This window comes from Stegostoma tigrinum, chromosome 31, assembly GCF_030684315.1.
Source record: "Stegostoma tigrinum isolate sSteTig4 chromosome 31, sSteTig4.hap1, whole genome shotgun sequence".
Lineage (NCBI taxonomy): Eukaryota > Metazoa > Chordata > Chondrichthyes > Orectolobiformes > Stegostomatidae > Stegostoma > Stegostoma tigrinum.
The window spans coordinates 27464987-27490505 of NC_081384.1; the positions used below are offsets into that span (position 1 = coordinate 27464987).

Consider the following 25519-nt stretch of genomic DNA (forward strand, 5'->3'; position numbering starts at 1 on the left):
AATTCAGGACAAATATGAAGAAAAGGGGATAAAGAGATGCCTGGTTTGTGTCTTTTAAAGGTCAACAAAAAAGCATATTCAAACTTCTTTTTAAAAAGCAAAGCATTTCTGGGAAAATACGTTGTTACAAATAACTACTGGTCTTGAATGCTGAAACTCTCTTCAAGAAAAGCAGTTCACCATTTTATCACGAGGTTTAAGGTTGCTCTTTTCTAACAGTGTTTGCAGGCTTGGAGTCTGTGTTTGAATTTTCAGCTAAGAAAATCTGCTGCTGTAAAAATGCTTAGTTTATGTCTTCTGCCTTTTAAATACTGTTGCTGGAAGAATAAATGACTATTGTCTTATAAGAGCAAGCTGTGTCTGCCAAGACTCCAGAGACAACTGTAAATGATTAATGGTTTAACCACACATGCAAGAATACCAGATCAATTAATTTATGAACATTCTACGCCTTTTTTTGCCTTTAACAATAAGCACCATTAGCCAGAAAGGGGATTTTTAAGTAAATCTCTGCAGAAAGAAATCCATTTTGAATCCAGTATCTGAAGAATAAGTCTGTTTGTGTATGTGTGCATTGGGTTATATAAGAGAGGTTAATATTTATATTTTAAGTTACAGATTATGTGTGCTAACCAATTCCGCATCGTATTGAATGTTTTCTTTATTATAAAATCAATAATTTTGTATCTACTAAAGAAACTTGATTGATTAATCCTTTTATTGAAAGTTTATTGCAGAGAAAACATACAATTGACCATATTGAAACTTGTGTATATTATTGTTGATTTACACTGTGACTCATGGAGTTGTGGGATTCGATCAACAGTACACTCCAGTCATTTCAGATATGAAAATATTTAGAAAGTTGAAAATGGGAGAGTGATTATTAAAAAAATTGTTATTCCCTGTCAGTTTTAATTTTAATTCCAAAAATAAAACTTTGAGTATGGGATAAGTGGGTTGTAGAAGTGTCTTATATGGTAATCCCAGAGCAAAATAATCTTAAAACTTCTAATTCTAGGGACAAGCAAGTTATCTGCTTCAATTCGTTCATTTAAATATTTTAATGAGATCATGCGCCTTAGATATTATCTCCATTTTAATTGTAACTTTTGACAACTGGGTTTCCCGTGTTTTGGGAAAACTGTCGCCTTAAAGGTGAGAACTGCTGTAATGAACGGAGAAGTGTTTTTTTAAATACTGCTATTTGTTGGCCAGCATAAAACAGAGATATTTCATCCACAGTGCTTTATCCTCAAGTTATGTTCTTTCCCTTCATATGATAAAACCCCACCCCCAACATGAAGTCCTCTCCCAATCACTGACTCCCCTACCTCAGCTTCTGACCTATCTCCAACTTCAGCCCCAATCACCCCCCCAACCTAACAAGTCACTCTGTTCACATCCAAACCATCTACACAAAAGTCCCTGCTGTAAAATCTATTGCAGCATACCCTGCTTGATAGAAAGTCAAGTCCAAAGTGGGGCAGGGAATGGTGGGAGCTCAGGTAGGAAGGACAGAGTTAGGTAATCCTGTTTTTAAAGAAAAATAATGTGGAAGCACATCTTCACAACACATGGAGAAACATCACATTTCTGCTTTCCATTTCTGAAAATCTTGCCTGAATAAATACTGGGTAATCAATGTCAGCTACTGTCATCTGTTTTCAGACTACAGGCAATGAACAGTGTGCAAGCTTAAAAATCATCACTGAACAATGTGTCTTGGGTCTAGATTATTTGATAAATGTGTTGATGCTGAAACATTGTTTATGAATACATTTTATTGGACCAAGGGTAGAATTAATCCAAAGCAAGTCAATGAAAAGGCAACTTCTGAGGAAAGAAAATTAAATAAACAAAATGATTAAAGGGTCATTTCCTGGACAAGACAGATGGAGGTCATCACACCTCTGTCAGATTTCTGGAAATGCTACCAATTAGCCCCAATCTCCTGCTTCTTCACATGCGTTTCTGTTTTAAGCGTAGATCCATGATAGCTAAAGGTAATAAACAAAATTGTAGTAGAAAACATGTTGAGAGATGCCACAAAATACAATAACTCTTATTTAACCAAGATCTATTTCCAAAGAAAGAATAATCAACAACAATTTCAATTTTTACTGGGATCAAATAGGAATTATTTGTATAAAATATATTTCAATGTCTTCTTTCAAGTTATAGTTTTAGCTGTTTCTCAACCCTACCTCTCAATGAGTTGACAAATACTTCCCTTGTATATTTCTGGGTAGAATCAATCTTGTTAGCATAGCACTTGTTAAATAAACTGTTACATCATGACATTTGTTTGAAAGTATAGTTGTTAGAAATTAGATCTGATTCACCTTTAAGTGTAGCTTCAGTAAAGATTTGTAGAATTTATTCAGTTTGTGTGTGCAATTTGATTTTACTAAGCCAAAAGTGGCGAGATTGCTGAGGTAGTCAGAGCAGTGTAAACACCAAATCAAATGATATTTCTATTTTGGTAATTGCTTTGAATATTTACAAATTTTAAATGGATTTTAACAGATTTATCTTGTTAAAAGAAATACCTTCAATGTTTCCAGAATGGTGCTGTCATTTGTGAACTAATAGTCAGGCACACTATATTTTTCACTGTCTCTCCTCATTCCCCATACACATTCTCGCATATCTCTTTCCTAGCCCAACTTGGCATGTTCTAGCTTGGCACATATTCTTACCAGTGCAATCCACTGGATTTTTTTTTGGTATTTTACACAAGGACAGAAAGGAAGGAAAGGAATTTTCAAGTTATAAATTCCTTTTTTTAAAAATCAAAGATACTGACTTGATGTTCTGTAGCTCAGTATTCAATTGGGAGTCTTTCAGCTGGGTGATAGTGGAGCAATTTCTTTTTACGCTGAGAGCTAAGATACAGGTGGATGGCAGTCAAGGGTACCACAATATGGGGATACAACAATATTCATGGGAAGGCATGGGCTTAGTCGTATTATCAGTGGACTGTTTTTTCCCAGAGACATAGATGATGTTCTGGGCACGTGGGTTTGAATCCTGCCACAGCTGATGGTGGAATTTGAATTCAATAAATATATGGAATTAAGAGACTAATGATGGCCATGAATCCATTGTTGATTGTCAGGAAAAACCCATCTGGTTCACTAAGGTAATTTAGAGAAGGAAGCCATCATCTTTATCAGGTCTGGCCTACTTATGACTCCAGACTCATAGTAATGTGGTTGACTCTAGGGATGGGCAAGAAATGCTGGCCTAGAGAGAAAGAGAAATGGGGACCAAAACTTCTGGCCGTTAGGGACTAGAGTTGCTTTTCTTGTGACATTAAGACAGCAATTGAAGTCATAAGTCAAAACTGTGCACTTAAGCAATTGAGCAAACACAGTTCCCAGTCATAGGACAGGGTGGTTTCTGCTAAGCCATTCAAAGGAGCAAGGTATTTTACTTTCCTTCAAAATGGCATTGTGAGGTGAACAGGTACCTGTAAAAATATTAGTGCCAAAGTCACATAATGAGTCTTTACATTTTCTTTTGTTCAGCAGACAGCTCATCTCCATGACACTTGAGTCAGCTTTAGTTAGAATACCAATGCAATATAGGGGGTTCGGAAACTTTTGTAACTGTGGTAATTCAATCAGCCTCAGCCATTTTAAAAATGAACAACATTGGTGGATTTAAAAAAAACACAATTCAAACAAATGTAAAATAAATTTTTCTTTGAGATTTCTCTGCATGCCATCCAGCCACGACAAGCACATTAACACTGAATTAACACAGCGCTGACAAATTAAATTTGGAGAGACACAACACCGGCTTCAATTGTTTATACACTGCCAAGAGCAAACTAGCCTAAAAAATTATTCTTCTACCTTCCAGATATTTGCTGTATCCCCATTGCATTCTCATTAGTTTTAAATTACAAACCAAACAGCCATTGTCTGATCAAGGCACTTATGTGACAAAGGGTATCCAATTCGCTCAGGTCTCACATTATACAGGTGTACTAGATTGGTAAGTAGAACAAGTGTTCTAATTTAATTTCATTGTCTTTGCTCATGGTAACAAAGGCTTGGAGAAGAACCAGTGATTATATCTATATTTGCATGTTTAATTGCACTTACCACTACTGTACCTCCCTTGAATTTATAAATTTAGGTGATCTGGAGGTTTCTGTATAGTTTAATTTCTACATATTGCATGGATTTTACATAGTTAAACTCTTACAATTGAAGAAATCCTGTCCTACTTAAGAGTAGAATTCCTCATTTTAAATTACGTTTAGGTTTTCTACTATTTGACATTCCCTATATTGGAGAGTTGTTTGTAGAACACATTTAATCGAAGCGCTATGCCTCCTAGACTATGTAGCTGCACTGTTGTCAGCTGTAGACAGTCTTCTTAACCATGACTATCTCATGCTAATAGTAACACTCATACAGTGTTTGAAATTCATAAGATGGCCATTACATAACTATCTGCTTGCAAAATGTACAGTCCCATTTCCCCTTGAAACACTTTCACTTTTCTTCTGTTGTAGATTTTCACACCTCACAGTGTTGGTGGCTGTTTGATTTCTTGCTTTTCTGAAAATGTATCCTGCTTCTGCATGTTTTCTGAAAGTGTGATAGACAAAGCATCCACTTTGCTGGCTATTAAATTGTCTATTCCAGTGAGATTTCTTTGCTCCACAGAACGAGAAAAGGATTTTAGTCTCTGGCACCAGCCTCGTAACTGCTGTACTGCTTTCTTATGTGCATCATTTGTGGTTTCATATCTGAAGAATCAAATGAACTCCATTGGCTTCCTGTGCCAAGTGAATAATTTGCTGTTAAGATTGATCTGCATTGCTTCCAGACTTTGTTTCACTCACAGTCTAAATGACTTTCTCTAGAGTCAAGATTTCTTTGGGAATAATAAATCCAATAAGAACTTATTAGCAATTCCTACAATTCTGTCTAATGAATTCTGATTTGGAACCATGATAACCACCTTTCTCCATGAACCTCAAGATATCAACAATGAAAGCATCTACCAATTTTCCTGGATGCTGTACTCTTCAATTGAATCTTGTTCTTTCAAGAATTTCTTTAGTTTTGAGGTTGAAGTAATTGTCAAAGAATTTCACTGCCTCTTCTCCTAGTTTTGTCTAGAAGTGTAATTACTTGTCCATCTTCTAATTTAGTACTTATTTTTGAAGCCGTTCTGTACCTCAGAAATTGTTTTCTCCAAGATATCCAATTTTCTGTTCGATTTCATTGCACTCTTTTAAAGTTTCCCCTGGTCTGTCAAGGATATTAAGTTTTCATCACACAGCCTGTAATATGCATTTGCTCTTCACTAAACTCAGACTTAAGATTGTACCTATAGGCCACCACCTCATAATACAAACTGCATCTGCTTTCCAGTTACAAATTATCTTTCTCTGTGGAGCTGGTAGTTTTCTTGTTGCAGCTCATCTCTTCCAAGGTCTGAAAAGTTATTATAATTCACAGCTATTTTTTCCCTACTGAGGACTGGCTTGGTGATTTCTTCTGTAGGGTTCTTGCACCTTCTGCTGACTGGGCTGTATTAGCAGGTGGCTTCGAGCAGAGCCTGAAGATCTGCATGTGTTGTATGAACAGTCAAATCAAGTCTGCATTGGTGCCAACGATGTTGTATGGACATGCCAGCTTAATACACTGGGTGACTTGCTGCTTGTGATGGAAGTTGCTATAACCATCCACTTTAACTGTAGGAAATGGTAAGCCTGCTTAGTCTAGTATGGAAGAAGAACACCATTTTCTGGTCCAACTAGAAGAGTCTCTTGTAGTTAACAAGATATCGTTTATTGCATGTTAGCAACTGGTTCCAGGTTATATTAATATGATGGGCATTGCTACAGATGCTTTGAGGAGATCCAGATGTTTGATTTTATTTTTCTTACAAATAAGACCATAAGAAATAGGAGCAGAATTCAGCCACTCGTACTTTCCAGTCTGTTTCACCATTCAATCATGGCTGATATGTTTCTCAATCCTATTCTCCTGCCTTCTCCCCATAATCCTTTATCCCCTTACTAATCAAGAATCTATCTGTCTCTGCCTTAACAATGCTCAATGATTTGGCCTCCACAGCCTTCAGCAGCTAAGATTTCCATCAATTCACAACGCTCTGGCTGAAGAAATTCCTCCTCATTTCAGTTCTAACAAGCCATCCCTTCACTCTGAGGCTGAGCCCTCGGGTTCTAGTCTTTCCTACTCGTGGAAACATCTTGTCCATATCCAGCCTCTCAGTATTCTGTAAGTTTCAATTAGCTCCCGCTCATCCTTCTAAACACCATCAAATACAAACCGAGAGCCCTCAATCGCTTCTCATATGACAAGCCCTTCATCACCAGGATCATTCTTGTAAACTTCCTCTAGATCCCTTCCAATGACAGCACATCCTTCTCTAGATATAGGATCCAAAACTGCTCACAATATTCCAAACTTATCCTGACCACAGCCTCAGAGGTACGTTTCTGCTCTTGTATTCTGGCCCTCTTGAAATGAATGTTAACACTGCATTTGCCTTTCTAACTGATAACAGAACTGTATGTTAACCTTATGAGGATTCTGAACTAGGACTCCAAAGTCGCTTTGTCCTTCAGATTTCTTAAACCTTTCCCCACCCAACCTGTTCTACCTACAAGTCCAAATGACATCTCCATAATGGGTGGTATTTATGGCACTCCTCAATATTAACTCAATCAAGACCCTACCATAACAATGACCAGGCAGCTAAGAGCACTTCGGAAGAAGGGACCAAAAAGTTAATTCTGATTTCTCTCCTCAGATGCGGAGCTTTTCCAGCAAATTCCGATTTAGTTTCAGTTAAGCTTATAAAACGAATGTAGATGCAGCTTATGATTTTTCGGAGATGTTCTTCAAAAGGGCAAGGAATGTGTTGTTTCAGAAACCGTTTTATTTCAATGTTTCCAGTGATTCCTACCAACTCGCAAAAGAATCTTAAAACGAGGTCATTTGAAATTGCGCCCCTTGCCGGTCAGATCAGTAATCGCGGGGATCGGAGTGTGCACGACTTAAAAGAACAGACCAACGCAGTTGACCCTTCCCAGAAATGTTCGGGACCTGATTCCGAATTATGAGATCAAGGAAGCCGAAACATGACAAACTAGATAGATCTTACTACTGTAAAGAGAAATCTCGGAGCAAACCCTGCCTTCTTTCTATCCTGCATTGTGACTTCAGGTTTCGGCTGGCATCAGGTTTTACTGTTTGGTCTCAGCTCTTTCCCCTTCGTTTACTTTCGATCTCACGGTGTCGCTGAGAGTTGAATTAACCAGTCAGCTGCACTTCCCTTCGTCCGAAGATATCACATTTCTTCCGGACTGTGAAATAAGCTAAGGGACTGGAATATTAAATGATGCGCCGGGTTGTTTTGTTTTAGCACGCCTGTTTCAGTTTCCACTTCAGAAAAGACAGCGCGCCGACTCAGTTTCTGACTCCTTGATAGTGTGAAAGTCCCTGTGACCATCCTGCCTTGCTTTTCGAACTGGACAGTCCGCCGAGGCGCGACCACAATTCAGATACAGCTTCCTACAAGAGCTTGAGATCAAACCTGCTTTCCCAGGGCTCCCACTGCACTCTTCCCCTGCACCAGTTGAATGCTTGCATTTTTATTCAGGCCAATACATACAATGCACCTCCCAGTCGCAAACCATTTCCACTCCCCCTCCCATTCTCTTGATGACATGTCCATCATGGGCCTCCTGCACTGCCACAATGATGCCACCCGAAGGTTGCAGGAACAGCAACTCATATTCCGCCTGGGAACCCTGCAGCCATATGGTATCAATGTGGACTTCACCAGTTTCAAAATCTCCCCTTCCCCAACTGCATCCCTCAACCAGCCCAGTTCGTCCCCTCCCCCCACTGCACCACACAACCAGCCCAGCTCTTCCCCCGCACCCACTGCATCCCAAAACCAGTCCAACCTGTCTCTGCCTCCCTAACCGGTTCTTCCTCTCTCCCATCCCTTCCTCCCACCCCAAGCCGCACCCCCCGCTACCTACTAACCTCATCCCACCTCCTTGACCTGTCCGTCTTCCCTGGACTGACCTATCCCCTCCCTACCTCCCCACCTACACTCTCTCCACCTATCTTCTTTACTCTCCATCTTCGGTCCGCCTCCCCCTCTCTCCCTATTTATTCCAGTTCCCTCTCCCCATCCCCGTCTCTGATGAAGGGTCTAGGCCCGAAACGTCAGCTTTTGTGCTCCTGAGATGCTGCTTGGCCTGCTGTGTTCATCCAGCCTCACATTTTATTATCTTGGAATCTCCAGCATCTGCAGTTCCCATTATCTCTAATACATGGAGCAGCGCGGTCACAATGATGAGCCAGTGATTTTAATAATAGGGGTCTAGGCCCGAAAAGCCAGCCTTCCTGCTCCTCTGATGCTGCTTGGCCTGCTGTGTTCATCCAGCTCTACACCTTGTTAGCTCTTGGAAATTCGGCTGGATAATGTGAATAGCAGAATCCCAGTTCCTGAGCGAGAGGCCCCATCAGTCAGTTCTTCACTGCTGAAAGTCAGCAGTATGGTTGAGTATAAATGTACAGTCAAAGTTTAGGGTTCACTGGACTCCGTTTCTCTTTCTTCCTCCCCCAACACGCCCCCCCCCCCCACCACTCCACTGCTACCAGACCTGCTAAATTTCTCCAGCATTTTCTGCTTTCGTTTCAGATTTCCAGCACCTCCTGCTGTCTCTTTACACAAATATAAGCATTATCCTCTGGCCGGTATGAGTCAGCCCGCGGGTGGTGGGACAGGGCAACAGAGAGGCAATTTCAGCAGGACTTGTTCTTTGTAAATACCCCCTTTCCCCAAATGGAGCACTGAGCTGAATTGGAGGTTCGAAGGGACAGCTCATAACTTGCTTAAACTTTTCCAAATATTTCCGACAGAGGGATTTCAGAATCTGGGGAGAGAGACGATTCTTACTGTCTGTTGATATTGGGTATAGGACGAGAACTGCTTTTTTATTTTTTCCCATTTGAGCCCACATTTTAAATTCACACACCCCTCCAAACAAAACAAAAAGCAAGCCGATAACAGCGGGAGTTGGGATTATTCAGATCTCTCGGTTCAGTCTGAAGTAGGAAGCTGAGAGTGGGCTGCACTGTTTAAGAGCGAGGGGAGGACTTGCTTTCTCATCTTCAGTGAGCGGCTGGATTTCACTGTCAGATCCCCGGCTGCCGGGATCGCCCTGGGTTTTGTTTTCATTCAAGAGAACGAGCGAGCGAGACTCTCCCATACACTGCGCCAGCCTGCACCGGCCCTGGGGGGTAGGAGTGAGGTTCAAAAGAACACGGCTGTCCCCAGTTAACTGGTCCATTTTCAAATGTTCCCCCTGAAAATGTAATAACCATGGAATTGAGTACGATGTGAAAAGTCTGCTGTCTTAGCAGTTTAAGTGGCTGTATTCACAGGTAGGAGAAACACACTCTCCATATAATGTCAGCTTCCAACATTTACGCTCTAGTGCAGTTAGCAACCCCCAGACCGCCTGCCTTTCATGCAATTTTACCTTGAGCTGCTGTAGGGAGGGACAGCACCTACAACACAGTCAGGATAAGCTCTGAAAAAAAATCTCACTTACCACCGCTAAAAGCAGAAAGAGCCGTGCAGCTCCCATCTTTGCTAAATTCCAAGCTGGTCTCGCTATTTTCTCACTGACCAGCTGCCGCTTGGCAAAGTACGAGGGTCGCTGGCGATCCGGTTATGACAGTCCCATTGCTGAGAGCTCGGTCAGTAGGTTGAAGGGGAGGGGAGATTGTGAGGGAATAAACAGTAACTGACTTCAGGTCCCAAGGCTGCGCCTCTGGGTTGGGACTAGCCGCTTTTACATTGAAATAATCTCTTGCAGCTTGCCCCTGGTTGGCTGCCTAGAAACCACATCCATCCCCAACCCCCAACGCCTCCCCCCCTCTCCACCCCGCCCACAGCGAGCTGGCAGATTGGAAACTAGATCGTCAGCAACTACCTCCGGAATGAACGGCTCTGATAAATACAGGTTACTCGAGCACCGGCAGTCTGCAAATGGACAGACGTGTGTGTTCTGTAGAGAAAGACATTATTTATTTATTTTCAAATGAAGCAGTGCCGAGATGGGGGGGCTGTCAGTTTTTTTTTGACCGAAGCTTTCTCTCCGCAGAACATTTCACATTGAGATTGGGCATCTTTCGGTTGTCCATGCTACCTCGGGGTAATGTTTAAGCTGAACGAGGTGTTCAGTATCATCCTGGGCTCTACACGGAGTGGAGAGAGGTTCAGAGCTCCTGACGGGATCAGAGGGCGGAGATTGAAAATAATTTGGCGATATAAGTAAGACGACAGAAAATGGTCACAGGCAATGTTTAATGTCAGAGATGCACTGCCTGAGATTGCGCGGGAGGCAGTCTCAATCAATGCATTCAAGAGGGGATTGGACTCATCGGCTAACAGGGTCTCAGGGAGAAAGGTAAAGGCTTGAGTTATGGCAGTGCCCCCCACTTCTGGATCAGAATCTGAAGTCGCACGACACCAAGTTATAGTCCAACAGGGTTTATCTGAAACCACAAGCTTTCTGAACATCGCTCCGAAAACTTGTGATTTCGAATAAACCTGTTGGACAAGATATAAAAAAAACAAAAGAACTGCGGATGCTGTGAATCAGGACCAAAAACAATGTTGCTGGAAAAGCTCAGCAGGTCCTGCAGCATCTGTGGAGGAGAAAACAGAGTTAACGTTTGGGGTCCGGTGACCCTTCCTCAGAACTGATGGCTTTTAGTCTATAATCTGGTGTATGGCTTCTGAATTTGTCATCCCCAGTCCGACATCGGCACCTTCACATCTGGGTCCGAAGGCCCAGCTTCAAGTCCCACCTGCTCCAGAGCGTGTGTAAAATTTGCCCACAGGAAAACAGCCAGAGGAGAATGGTATCAAGTACATTGTTAATTTCGAACGGAGGTCAAAGGGGGGGAAAAACTGTGGGTGCTGAAGGTCAAAACCAAAAACAGCAAATCAGCAGGGCCTGTGCAGAGAGAGCAGGGTCCAGTGACTCTTACTTATTCAGGAGCTGCTACTTTAAATAATGGCTTTCTGCTCTGTAAGAATGATGAATTTGCCCCATGTTCACAGGAGAGCTAAGAATATAATGCAGTTCATACAAATGTTAACAAATATGTTAATCGAAGCAATTAATTCATAACTCATTGGATGAGAGCAGGGTCCACGTGGAAGCGGATCACTCCGTCCAGTTAGACCGGTACAACTGACTTCCACTGGGGCCACTCTACGGTGGGATTCTCGCTGCTCCGTGGGGTTAATTCCACTGAGTACACAACCCATACATCTCTCGGTAAAGTGTTAAACTGGGATCTCGTCTGCTCTCTCAGATTGGCATGAAGGTAGTGGAGGAGGGGTTGAGAGATGGTGAAAAGGGAGGGACGGTGGGCTGGGCGCAAAGGGAAAACGAGATGCTTGAATATAGACTGGAGTGTTGTCAGTCGCTGTGTTGCGGGTCAGTACCCCCGGGGACGAGTACCGGCCAAGAGTGCCAGCAGATTCATTCACCTGGGGTGAAGTATGGGGTCCGGATAAGGAGAGCAATGTGCAACCAGGGGTCGGAGACATTGCCCGGCGAGCGGGGCGAAGGAGACAGGTGTTACACCGAGAGTTCGGTTTGTGTAGATCTCAACATTTCCAATATCGGAAAACAGGAGTACATATTAACTTGTGAATGGCCCTTTAAACAGCCATCGTTTTACACAACAGAGTTCCCTCCTCCTTCTCTCTTAACAGCCTGATCGTCTTGATGATCGAATGAAGATTCAGTATTGCGTGCGCGTTGCGGCTCTCCCCATATTGCAGTGGTTGATCGGGTCATCGTTCATGTCGCCTGGGGCTCGACCCGTATAAACACAAAGAGTGCGGCTCGAAATTGTCCTCTTCAGATCATTCTGAAGCAGGAGAGGACGGGATGGTGAGGGCTTTATAAGAATCCCCTTGTTGCACTGCAGCCCCGATTTCTCTCCTGTCCAGCGCCCCCCAGTTCACTCCGGTCTATAGGTGAGTGAGATTAAACAGGGCACTAGTCATTTTCAAACTTGTACCTGTGCCATGTAGTAAGCACTGGTATCTCGTTTCCGGCGCCAAGCACAGACATTTCACTCGACAAGCTATTTTATTCCGGCTTCCGGGTAACCACACTATCATTGTGGGAAGCGCAGACCCTCTCCCTCAGTGGAAAGGGTAACACCGGTGTTTCCAGTGTTGTACTGGCCGGGAAGTGGCGCTCAGGACTCGGTGCTCTCGACAGTATTGATTCGCTGTTGGTCATGGGACTCGGGTCATAATGAGTTATAACAGGGCAGTGTTTAAATGCCACAACGCCAAGGTTAAAGACCAAGTAGGGAGGAAGTCCAGCTGGAGAGATGTGTCATATATGTTCATTGTCCATAACGATAAACTGCTGAACCCGAAAGGCATCACATTAGGAGTATTTCATAGGAACATTGGACTGAAGAGCAGGGGCAGGCCATTCGAGCCCGTTCTGCCATTCAATAAGATCCTGGCTAAAGTGGTTATGTTCTGCACTCCATTTTTTCGGCTGGACCCCATAACCCTTGACTTCCTATTGGATCAAAAATCCATCCGAGGAAATCCCCACAATAATAACCAAAACAGGATCCCCCTTGTCCTCACATACCAAGTCACCAACCTCCGGATCCAACGCATCATCCTCCAACACTTCCGCCATCTGCAATTGGACCCCATCACCAAAGACATTTTTCCCTCTCCACCCTCCCCACCCTTATCTACTTTCCAGAAGGACCTCTCTCCCCATGACTCCCTTGTCTGCTCCTCTCTCCCCTCCAGCCCCACCACACCTGGCATTTTTCCCTGAAACTGCAGGAACTGCTACACCTGCCCCTACACCTCCTCCCTCACCCACATCCCAGGCCCCAGGAAGACTTTCCACATCAAGCAGATGTTTGTCTGCCAATGAGGTATACTGTATCCGCTGTACCCATTGTGGCCTCATCTACATCATTGAAACCAAGCAGAGGCTTGGGGGCCGCTTTGCAGAGCACCTAAGCTCAGTTCGCAATAAAGAACTGCATCTGCCTGACGCGAACCATTTCAACTCCCCCTCCCACTCCTCAGACGACATGCCTCCTGCAGTGCCACAACGATGCCACCCGAAGGTTGCAAGAACAGCAACTCATATTCCGCTTGGGAACCCTGCAGCCCAATGGTGTCAATGTGGATTTCACAATTTTCAAAATCTCCCCTCCCCCTACTGCATCCCAAAACCAGCCCAGCTTGTACTCGCCTCCCTAACCTGTCCTTCCTCCCACCTCAAACCCCACCCCCATCTCCTACCTACTAACTTCATCCCGCCCCCTTGACATGTCCATCCTCCCTGAACTGACCTATCTCTTCCCTACCTCCCCAGCTACACTCACCTATACTGGCTCCATCCCTGCTTCTTTGAGCTGTCTGTCTCCTCTCCACCTATCTTCTCCTCTATCCATTTTCTATCCGCCTCCCCATTTCTCCCTATTTATTTCAGAATCCCCTTCCCATCCCCCATTCCTGAAGAAGGGTCTAGGCCCGAAATGTCAGCTTTCCTGATCCTCTGATGCTGCTTGCCCTGCTGTGTTCATCCAGCTCTACACCTTCTTATGTCAGATTCTCCAGCATCTGCAGTTCCTACTATCTCTGCGGAAATCCATTTCAGGCTTCCGTTAAACCTGTTGTGAAGAAATGGACAAACAGAATGAAAAGACACTCAGTTTACTACAGAAGTAAACCAGATTTCTTTTATTTACAGACTTCAGCAGAACTCTGCAAAACATTTCAAATTATTTTTATACAGTTGACCCTTTTCATCCAACCTGTTTTGAAGATATAACATCTATATTCTGAAATGTTTGGCAGACTTGACCAGAATGATAGACTCTCCCAATAAAAGGCTGGGAGTTGAAATGTTAACTCTGTTTCTCCTTCCTCACATGCTGCCAGACCTTGGAGTGATGAGTATTCTCTGTTTTCAATGGCTTTTGGAGTGTGGCTATTAGATGGTTAGTGTGGACAGGATATTGACAGTCCAGGCTATTGTTTTTCTACTGTAGATAACACAGTTTTGTGCTGGAAGAACACAGCAGGCCAGGCAGCATTGGAGGAGCAGGAAAGTTGACATTTTGGGTCGGGACCCTTCTTCAGAAGGGTCCATTTTCTGAAGAAGGCCCCCGACCCAAAATGCCAACTTTCTTGCTCCTCTAATGCTGTTTGGCCTGCTGTGTTCTTCCAACTTCACACTGTGTTATCTCTGTCTCCAGCATTGGCAGTTCTTACTGTCTGTTTGCTCTTCTTCTCCCAGTTTCTGGACATGGACAGGAACAACTTCTTGAAATTCCCTTCCAGTGCACATTCCAACCCAACTTGGATGGCAAAATAATACAAATGCTGGAGATCTGAAATAAAAACAGAAAGTGCTGGAAAAACTCAGTGGGCCTGGAAGTATCTTTGGAGAGAGAAGCCTGCTCACATTTCAAATCCAATATAATTCTGCTATGTAGCCCTAAGTTTGAATAGCTCCTTCACGTCCAACAGCAACATGGAGCAGTTTCACTGTACGGACTGCAGCACTTCAGAAAGATGGCCAATGTCAATTTAAACGTGTCGAGTAGTCAATTTGGCAAGTTACTTTCCCACAACACGCGTACCCTCGGTTAAAGGGCAGTAGTTCTCTGCAACCAGTTACAGCCATGAAATTGCAGATAACAAAGTGTGAGGCTGGATGAACACAGCAGGCCAAGCAGCATCTTGCAGTTAAGTGGACAGCGAATTTGGTCAGAAACCTGACCTATTTCTTTTTAAGAAAAAGATAATTTGAAAATTAGAAATACTGAACAACTAAGCAAATGAGTTTGTGGAGAGAGGAGGATAACATTTATTGTTCCCTGATCCCTAGAAGCTGTCTGGTCTTGCTGATCCTTTCTGGGGATTTCTGTTTATTTGCCTCAAATTTACATTACAATGATTACACGTTGTGTAGTGTATATATTAAATGAGAAAGCATCTCTGAAAGCTGAACAAAGAGACCATTTATCTATTGTGCAGTTGACCTTTAAAGACCAAACATATCTCAGGCTGGCTGGCTGATTTTGTTTTCATAAGAATTAATGATTCTGAACAGCAGAGAGAGGGAAAAAAAGCACCATTATGCCCATCCTTGTTTAGGAATCAATCTCACTTACGAGTTTTGTCATCATACTTGCACAATCGTATCTTGCTTCAGAAATTGTCACTTGATCCCAATTACAGTGTCCTCTTCAACATCCTTCTCTGTTAACTTAATCTCTGTAGACAATTTAGAGGTAGAAGTCCCCAACCAGATTGCATGTTTTGCCCAACTCTGAGCTGCTGCCATTCTCATTTACAAAAACATATTAAAAACCAATGAAAGGTCACCAACCTGAAAATTTAACTCCATTTTGTGTACATGCTGCCAGGCTGATCAAATATTTCCAGAATTTGCTGTTGTTATTCCAAAAAAGTTACATCTAATTAGATTATGTTACCTTAATACCCCTGAGGACTGTAAAACACGCTGAATGGATTGACTAACTGTATCAGCTGTGACCTTCTGCGGAATGCAGATCAATTAAATTCTACTACCTTACACTACAGTTTCAAACCTTTCAGAGTTCCACTTGTCTTTTCATCAGCTAATGGCGGAAATCAAAACACTTAGGACATAATTTGAAAAATAATCTGGTCCTTTGAAGTCTGCCTGATTTTAAATGACACCACTTCCCATCCATTAATGTTAGCTCAGCATTTGAAAGATTGCTGCTAGTATCTTTTAGAATATTCACTGGATTTTTTTTATAAATCATCTTCAGATTTAGAGTAAGTATGAAAGCAGCTGAACTGAGAGTTATTCAATCTTTCATGGAGCTGAGATTTTTTTCAGTTTGCTTCTCTGTGTCTCTGGGATTTTTTGGGAGTCAAACAAACCATTGCTTTCACTATGCACAATTTGGCAGGAATTGATTAAAGTTCTGCTTGGCCATTTAGAAGGCTATTACATTTAATTTTCATTTTTTGTTTTAGAATCCTTTTTTGACTAAAATTACACTTAGATTGTATCCCATTTTAGGATAACTATGCTTCAACATGCATGTAAGAGAGGTTTAATTTTTGTTTGAATTGTAATTATTATAAATTTGAATATCCTTTCAAACCCTTCTGCTCTCCGATAAAGGGATTAATCAAACCATAAAATGCTGAAGCAGGAATAGACCATACATCCCCTCAAGTCTGCTTCACCAATAAATGGGTAGATCCTGACTGATCTCATAATACTAAACTCCACTACCCTGCCTTATCCCTTTAATCCTTAATTCCTTTCCTGATCTATCTCACCCTTGAACATACTTAAGGACCAAGGCTGGTTCTCTGCAGTAAAGAATTCCACAGAGTGACTGCTCTCTAAGAGAGAAAAATATTCTCATCTCTGTTTTAAATGGGCAAGCCCTGAGACTACACCTTCTGGTCTGAGACTCTCCCACAAACTGGAAACAACCTCTCCACATGTGCCCTATCAAATCCTGTAAAACTGCATATGTTTCAATAATATCTCCTATCATTCTTCTAAACTCTAATAAGTACAAACTCAACCTACCCACCCTTTTCTCGGGAAAAAAACTCCTACCATTCCCAGAAATACACAAGTGAGTCTTCCCTGGACTGCCTCCCTTCTCATAACTTGGAGCAGTGAAATGTAGTATGCCTTTTTGTTTTATTTTCCAGGATTCTCTCTGCATTTCAGTACTCCCATCCAACCATTTCAGAATGGGATGAAGGAGCAAATCACATACTAAGCAATGAAGCAAACCAATCTGCACTCAACAGCACTGACACTGCATTCTGGATATTTACCCCTGGTATGTTTGTGATTTAGATTATTAGTCTGTTAGAAATAAAACTTCACCCATTTAGATAAAATATTCTTTTGGAGACAAAGGAACATAATAGCAATTTTGCTTACAAAAGTCTTAAAAATATGTTTATTTCAAAGTGTGAAATGATAATAAAAGGTTTGGCACATCTTTTAAAAATCTTAGGAGATGATGACTGGAGTACTATGTTATACTAGAGTCCTCCTTTATATGATACCAAAAGTAATCCATTTCATGCCCCAAACCAGCTAGGATTATGATCTCGCTGAGTGAAAATGCCAGTCAGTGGACTGCTGTCAGCTGGAGACTGCATTGAAACATTCCAATTTCACTTAACACAGAGCTCATTAAAGTGCCTAAAAAAGAAATAAAAACAAACTTAATCCTGCAAAAGTCTAGTTTAAATTTCCATCCCAAGCTGGATAGACAAAAAATGTGGGTAACCGAGCCCGTTGCCTAAAATTTAACATTAACTAGATTTCCTTGCAAATGGATTTCCTAATTATATTTTGTCTTCATTTTCCAAATATTATTCCACAAATAATAACATTCAAATGGAGTCTTCATTTAATATTATCTCAGCACTTGTACAGTTTCCTGTTTGTCCAATCCATCCATATGTATTAGTAAAAGTAAGACATCCTAGATAGTGAGTGTAATTTACTCTTGGAATTCAAACAATATCCATACATCATTGACATCACAGTATGCAAACATGATAATAGTGGCATAAGATTTATTTATATATTTGCACGAAATGAATGGGACAAAGTTGTCATCTATTACATACACTCATTGTTTTATTGAATTTTTTAAAAAAACTACAGTTTTAACCTTGTGGTTTATTAAATCATCGGAAGCTCTTGAGTGTTTCCCAGTTGCAAAAACACACAACCACTCAGCTTTAACTGTATACCTAATTAGGAAAGTGCAGTGAAAGACAGGAATTGGTTGAAACCATTAATTCAACAAAATCTTTCAGTCAAGTACCCACACATTCTACATTACTTCCACCTTCACAATCCTTAATTTAACAGTTTGAATATCATTTGCGCTTAACAAAAAATAAAGTCAAAAGTATAAGAAACAGGAACAGGAGTAAAATCTGAAAGAACTGCGGACACTGTAAATCAGGAACAAAAACAAAGTTGCTGGTCTGGCAGCATCTCTGAAGAGAAAAACAGAATTAACGTTTCAGGTCCGGTGACCCTTCATCAGAACTGATGGTGGCTGGGAAAACATCAGCTTATTTGCAGAAAATAGGGAGGTAGGTGGGGTAAGGAGTAAACGATAGGATACAGCCCAAAGAGAGAGCAAGACAGTTTAACAGATAAAGGAGTTGCTAACGATCAGGCTGTCAGGATGAATGGTTTTTGCCGTTTGATTTACTGAGCCTGATCCAGCAATCAGTAGAATGATCGAATAATGACATTTTCTTCACTCTACTGTTTGCACCCCATAACTCTTGACTCCTTTGTAGATCAAAATCTATCTAACTCGGCCTCGAACATATCCAATGACTCAATATCCAGTGGTCTTTGTGGAAGAGAGTTCTAAATAGTAACAATACTTTGAAAAACTAAATCCCCCCTGTCCTCTGTTTTATATGAGAGATCCTTTCTTTAAAACTTACCTTAAGTCTACATTCCCTCAAATTTTGTCAAGCCTCCTCAATTTTATATGTTTCAATTAGATCATCTCTCAGTATTCTAAACTCTAATGAGTGTAGACCCAACCTGCTCAACCTTTCCTCATAAAACAAAACGTTCATCTCATGAATCAGCCATATTCCCTGAACTGTTGATAATGCAAATATACACATCCTTAAGTATGGAGGCAAAACTGCACATCATATTTCAGCGGTAATGGGAACTGCAGATGCTGGAGAATCCGAGATAACAAAGTGTGGAGCTGGATGAACACAGCGGGCCAAGCAGCTTTTCAGGAGCACAAAAGCTGATGTTTCGGGCCTAGACCCTTCATCAGAAAAGGGGGATGGAAAGAGGATTCTGAAATAAATAGGGAGAGTGGGGGAGGTGGACCGAAGATGGATAGAGGAGACGATAGTTGGAGAGGAGAGAATGGGTGGGGAGGTAGGGAGGGGATAGATCAGTCCAGGGAGGACAGACAGGTCATGGGTGGGATGAAGTTAGTAGGTAGGAAATGGAGATGTGGCTTGAAGTGGGAGGAGAGGATGGGTGAGAGGAAGAACAGGTTAGGGAGGCAGGGACAAGCCTGGCTGGTTTTGGGATGCACCTCCCCACCTCTACTCTCCCCTCCACCTATTTTCTCCTCTATCCATCTTCGCTCCGCCTCCCCCTGTCTCCCTATTTATTTCAGAATCCTCTCCCCATCCTCCTTTTCTATTGAAGGGTCTAGGCTTGAAACGTCAGCTTTTATGCTCCTAAGATGCTGCTTGGCCTGCTGTGTTCATCCAGCTCCACACCTTGTTATCACCATATTTCAGCAACAGTCTCACCAATAGTTTGCACAGTTGTAGCAGGACCTCCTGCTTTTATATTCCATCTCACTCACAACAAAAGCAAACATTCTATTTGCCTTCCTGTTTACTTGTACCTGCATATTAATTTTGTATGATTCATAAATAAGAACACCCTGATCTTCCTGTACTGCAGAATTGTACAGTTTTTCCTTAGTTAAAAAAAATTGTCATTTGATTCTTCCTGCCAAAGGGAACAGCTCCATATTTTTCCACAATATAATGCATCTGGCAAATTTTATGCCCACTCACTTAACCGATCCATAGTCCTTTTTAGAGTCTTTGTATTCTTCACAAAATTGATTTTCCTACCTATCATGTATCATCAGCAAATTTGTCTGCGCTACAGGCTGTTCATTTATCAAAGTCAGTAATACGTGCTAAATAGCTGAGGACCCAGTATTGGTGCCTGTGGCACTCCACTAGTTACAGTTTGCCAACCTGAAAATGACTCATTTACCCCAACAGTTTCCTACTCTATCTATGCTAATGTATCATCCCCAAATCCACTCTTATCTTGTTCAGTACACTTAGCAATTGCCTTTTACAAGTCCAAAACCACAACATCCTTGATCTCCTTTCCCCTTTATCAACCCTCCTTTTTACTGCCTCACAAAACCTTTAGTAAATAGTAAAACACAATTTGACTTTCACAAGACAGGTTGACTCACCCTGATTCCATTTTGAGTTTCTCATTATTATGCTATAACTTCATTGATAACAGATTCTAGCAATTTCCCAATGACAGATATTAGGCTGCCTGGTCAAACGATTTTGTCTTCTGCCTCTCTCCTTTCTTGAAATTAGATATTACACCTGTAGTCTTCCAGTTCACTGGGACTCTTCCTGATTCTGGGAATGTTGAAAGAATACAACCAATGCAAGCACTGAGATAAGCATTATCTCTGCAGTTATTTCTTTTAAAACCCTAGGACATATCAGCCTTTAACTGATCGCTTTATTCTCATGATCACGACTGTCTTAATTTCTTCCCCTTTCTCTTGTGATTTCCTCTCATTCTTGAGATGCGATTTTGTGTCCACTCATGTGAAAACTGAAAGACAGTATTTGGTCAAAGCCTCTGATATATCCTTGTTTCCCATTATAATTCCTCAGTCTCACCCTCTGAGGGAACAGCATTCACTTTAGCTGCTGTTTTGCTTTTCACATACCTGTAGAAATATTTGCTGGCTTTCTACCTTTTGCTAGTTTTCTCTCTTACTCTAAGTTCATTTTTTTTAAATTCAGCCTTACTGTTTCCTAAAAGTTGTCTAATTTTTTTGGTCTACTATGAATCTTCACAGCATTGTACATCTTTTCTCTCAATGTACAATTTTATACCATCCTTAACTTACTTAAGGATGCAGCATCTTTTCATAGGGCCTTTCTTGCTCAATGGAATATATCTTTGCTGAGCATTACAAAATACCTCCTTAAAATTCTGCCACCACTTGACTCTCATTTTACATTTAAACCTATTTTCCCAATTAATTTTAGCCTACTCTGTCTTCATATCCATAGCCTTTATTCTTCAGCCTTAAGTTGAAGGCTGAGGACACTGGTTCTCAATGATCACCCTCAGATTAAATTTAATTTTCTATCATGTTATAATCATTCTTCTTCCAAGAACCCTTCTCTTTGAGTTTGTTAATTAATCCTATCTCATTACGCATTACAATCTTAAATTGGTCTGTTCCCTAATTCGTTCCAAAATGTATGATTTTAGGAAATTGTTCCAAACACTTAACACATTTGCAGGCCAATTTAATTCATCCAATCAAAATGAAGATTGAAATCACCCATGTTTATAGCAGTACCTTTCCTAAAAGCCTTAATTATTTTTTCTTTTATGCTTTGTCCCATAATGTAACCACTGTGTTACCAAGTTATTGCCCATGACAAGTTATTGGCTCAACCCAAAGAGAACAACAGTCAAGTCTAGAGATAATGGGAACTGCAGATGCTGGAGATTCCAAGATAATAAAATGTGAGGCTGGATGAACACAGCAGGCCAAGCAGCATCTCAGGAGCACAAAAGCTGACGTTTCGGGCCTCTCTCTGATGAAGGGTCTAGGCCCGAAACGTCAGCTTTTGTGCTCCTGAGATGCTGCTTGGCCTGCTGTGTTCATCCAGCCTCACATTTTATTATCTAACAGTCAAGTCTATATCACCCAAAAACTAACTTTATTAATTTAGTTAAAACAGATATACAATTCACACCGTTTGGTTAGGAAAAGGTTAACAGCAATTTATACAAGGCTAAAAGCTAGGTGCACACCCATTGGTTTCCATGATATTCCCACCTGAACAATCAACAAAAATAAAGGCTAAAGACCTGAGAGTAGAAACTCAAGTTGGCCAGGTGATTTCTCCCAGATCTCAGGCTTGTGTCCACGTTTACAACCATTGATCCGCAACTTCATGAAAGTTGCTCTCCGGCATTTTGGCTGCTGGCACACTGAAATTTTTCATGTTTATCCATTTTCCTTATCTTCCCGAACTGTGGTGTCTTGTCCTTGTTGTTTCGTAGCTCGTCTGACAAGCTGGTGTCTTTCCAATTTAGGATCATTCGAGGAAACCATTGGGATTACTTCATCATTCTTCCTCCAAATAAGGATCCGCTCCTTATCTCGTTCTTTGGAGCTGATCTGGTTCGAGCCAGCCAATGCCATTGGCTGGGGATTTGGTAACTTCACAAGTGGCTATTTTTATGTGTAAGCAGCTCCTGGCCAACCACTAACTGTTTATACTCACCTGTAGACCAGCCCACCAATGACTTTTTTCCTTTGTTATTTCTTATCTCCACCCCAAACTGGTTCTACAACATGCTCTGCCCATGGAGGTTTTTATTGTTTTCTACTCTTTTACTTAATTTTTCCCATTTTAAGACCATAAGACATTTTACCAAACATAGGCCATTCAGTCCATCAACTGCATTCTGCCATTCAGTGAGATCACGACTAATCTGATAATCCTTAATTTCAATGTTTTGCCTTATCCCCTAACTTCTATTCAATTTTGCTTTACTCTTCTCCTTTATTTCCTGATTTACGTTGGGATATAGCTGTACAAATAATGTCCACCATCTGTTACCTTGTCCAAGTGACCAAGAAGACTGTCCCCTCCCTAACCCTAAATAGATTATGAAAGTATGATCTAACTATAATCACCTTACCAAATAGAGACTAGGTTGTGTTTCAGATCTCGCTGATCTTTAGAGCTCAGCATCACAGATCATGATGCAATTCCCCACAGAGCCATCATTGAACCACTGATTTAAAAGATATTTATTCAGCTTCTTAACTCCAAAATGCCTAAAATGACCAAATAATATCTACAACTTTCAGTTCGGCACAGAAGATTTGCTTTCTCATTTTTCTGACTTTTTGGTCTAACATCATGGCTAAGGTTTGCTTCAAAGACACATTAAATTAATCATTAAAGCACCTGTGGGGTCTGAAGTCTCAACTACACAAACAGAATACTTGCATCTTTTCATTTTAGTAAAAATATTTGTTGAATATTAACATAATCTGGAATTGTCATTCATCCTCACTGGTTGAGTATTAGGGATGGGGTCGGAGGAACAAGGACTATCAGACAGTCACATTTATCCACTTGTTGTACCAGCTGCTACATTTTCATTTATGCCATGAGTTCTATAAAGATGTTAACCATTCTGTTGCCCAGGCTCTATATGGACACATGTATATAGGCACAGGGATGTATCTGCTATATGTTTGTTTATTCCAAAGCTGGAATTCTGGTTCCAGTCCTTGTCAAAACATTCTGCATTTGATGAAAGCACTAGATGATATGGGAACAAAATTTTCAATTTAGTGATAGCTTTTTGAGTGTTTAGTTCCAAACTTTTATCAGTTATTCTTTGCAATTTGCATTTTCAACCACATGCTTTTGCATGACACCAAGTGGAGATGTTGAATGATCGACTGAAATGTTGATTTAACATATTATCATGCCCCTAAACTTTATTACATTGCATTTCCATTGGCGTCTTCAGTTTAATGATGCTTTTTATGATGTAACTTTACATTACGTGTAGGATCGCATTTCTGTTCTAATTCATCTTAAGTGCTTTTATTTCTTCAGGTCTGCTTTTCCTACTATCTTACCACTGTAATTATTCGCAGTACTAAGTTTCCTACAACAGAGCCAAGTCACTTACAAGGGTTAGTGATGTCTAACTGGGATCCATACTGTAATACACCTTTCCTGCTTCTTGTGCATTGTATCTATAACGGAAAGAACAATTGAATGTCAATAAAGCTCAAAGAACATTTTAGATCAATCTGACTACAGTATCCAAGTGCACTGAGTGGTATATGGTGAGTTTGCACACAATCTGTTTGCTACTTAAACCTAAGTTCCAACCAGATGGATAGACCGTGCAAAATGAAATTTGAATGTTTAATGAGATCGGGAAATGTGAATCGAATTAAGTGTTGTTCGGTCCATTTATGAAAGATACTAACTACAATCAATTTGAAATCAGACTGGCAGACAGTAAACAGAATAGCAAGGGTGTTTTGTATTGCTGGAGATAACATTTTGGAAGGATATGTTAAACTAAAGCATGGTCTATCTATCACTAGTTCAAGTGGATGTTGGAGATCTCAATACTCAATTTGAAGGGCAGGGAGTATTATTAGTATCTTAACCAACATTTATCCCTCAACCAACAGCACAAAACATGCAATTTATCATCCCTCTAGTTTTTGTTACATGAACCGGACATTACTATGCTCATATGGCTATACAATTTACCTGCCTATCCACATGGACTGTACTTCAAAGCATAACACTTCAGGTAATGCACAACTCCTGTGTTAGTTCACCTGATGTCAGCTGAGTCCAACAACAAGCAGACTGCAGTTGATTATTGAATAAGCTAAAAGAGATTCACCTTGATTTACAGATTACTGTCTCCTGAAACCTTCCAATCTCATTTCAGCTCTGATCCACTTTCTAGACCAACGTTGTAAAGATAAATTTGAAACATATTGTTAGGAGCTTTTGTTGTGTCATGGTCGTGTCTCTATCTGAATCAGAAAGTTTGGATTAAAGTCCCACCTACACCACAGAGGTACAGCATTACATGTCCAAACAGGTTGATTAAAATAATTTCATACATGTTGGGAGTAGAGTAGCAGAAACATTATCCAATATCTGTTTTTTGCACGAAGTCACAATTTTTCTTTACTATTGTGTCCATTGGTAAAAATGATCAACGTTACAGGTTTTTCATAATTTTCCAACGCTGAGATTTAACATCTTGATATTTCTTAGGTGCTTGCAAGGCATTCAACCATGAGTGGAAAACTGCTAAAAACAAAGTGTCCCTTCTTCAGAACTGGGAAAATTAAAGCTTGTCAGGAAAGAAAGAGTTTTTGAGGCCAAAGCTAATTTTCTACTAAGTATCTGTAGTAGCCTAATCCATAAAAGAAAGGTGAGAACTCATTTACTGTAGGGCAAATAAACCTCTGACGGAGTATTGAAGCCATGACCGAAAAATTGAAGTTAATAATTTGAATGAAGTTATCATATTCATTAAAGCTTATTTGACCAGTACTCCACAAACGCCTACTTGTAAAAAAAACATTCACTGACATCAGTGATTAGCTGGAACAGTGTTCTTAATTGGCTGAAATGTCTTCTACTGCATTATTGAAAATTAACCACAGTGGGGCAGAACAGCTTGAATCATTATGCTGAGTAGTCAGCGCTATGCAGGGTTTTTAGGTCTGATCTAGTTAAATAGCCACAGAGTTTGGTTTGAATACTTTAAACCGAGGAGCCCATATTATTCAGCTTGATCCGAGTAAACGCGTAGCTCAATTGCTCAGAAAGATTTTGCTGGAGTTAGCATTTCTACTAACTACAAATAAAAACAGGCTGACAATAGATTTCTATCATAGCATGTTCAATAATTTTACTCAACTATTCCACTAAACTTTTGAAGAACATAACGCTATTTCCATGTGTTTAGTGCTTTCAATGAATAGTCTGAAAGATA

The 25519-nt window shown here is 40.9% G+C and overlaps 1 protein-coding gene and 1 long non-coding RNA gene across 3 annotated transcripts in view; one reads left to right on the forward strand and one right to left on the reverse strand.

The window, feature by feature from the left end:
* LOC125466439 (tumor necrosis factor receptor superfamily member 16-like) overlaps positions 1–9922 on the reverse strand; it is a 168266-nt gene extending 158344 nt beyond the window's left edge. For both annotated transcript variants that reach the window (XM_048560929.2, XM_048560928.2), the window contains exon 1: positions 9632–9922. In XM_048560929.2, coding sequence (XP_048416886.1) covers positions 9632–9667 — 36 coding nt within the window. In that variant the 5' untranslated portion in view covers positions 9668–9922. The remainder of the gene's footprint in view (positions 1–9631) is intronic.
* A 1950-nt stretch (positions 9923–11872) lies between these two features.
* The window catches only part of LOC125466420 (uncharacterized), a 30930-nt gene continuing 17283 nt past the window's right edge, over positions 11873–25519 (forward strand). The window contains exons 1-2 of the long non-coding RNA XR_007250448.2: positions 11873–12081; positions 16837–16970. This is a non-coding gene — a long non-coding RNA (uncharacterized LOC125466420). The remainder of the gene's footprint in view (positions 12082–16836; positions 16971–25519) is intronic.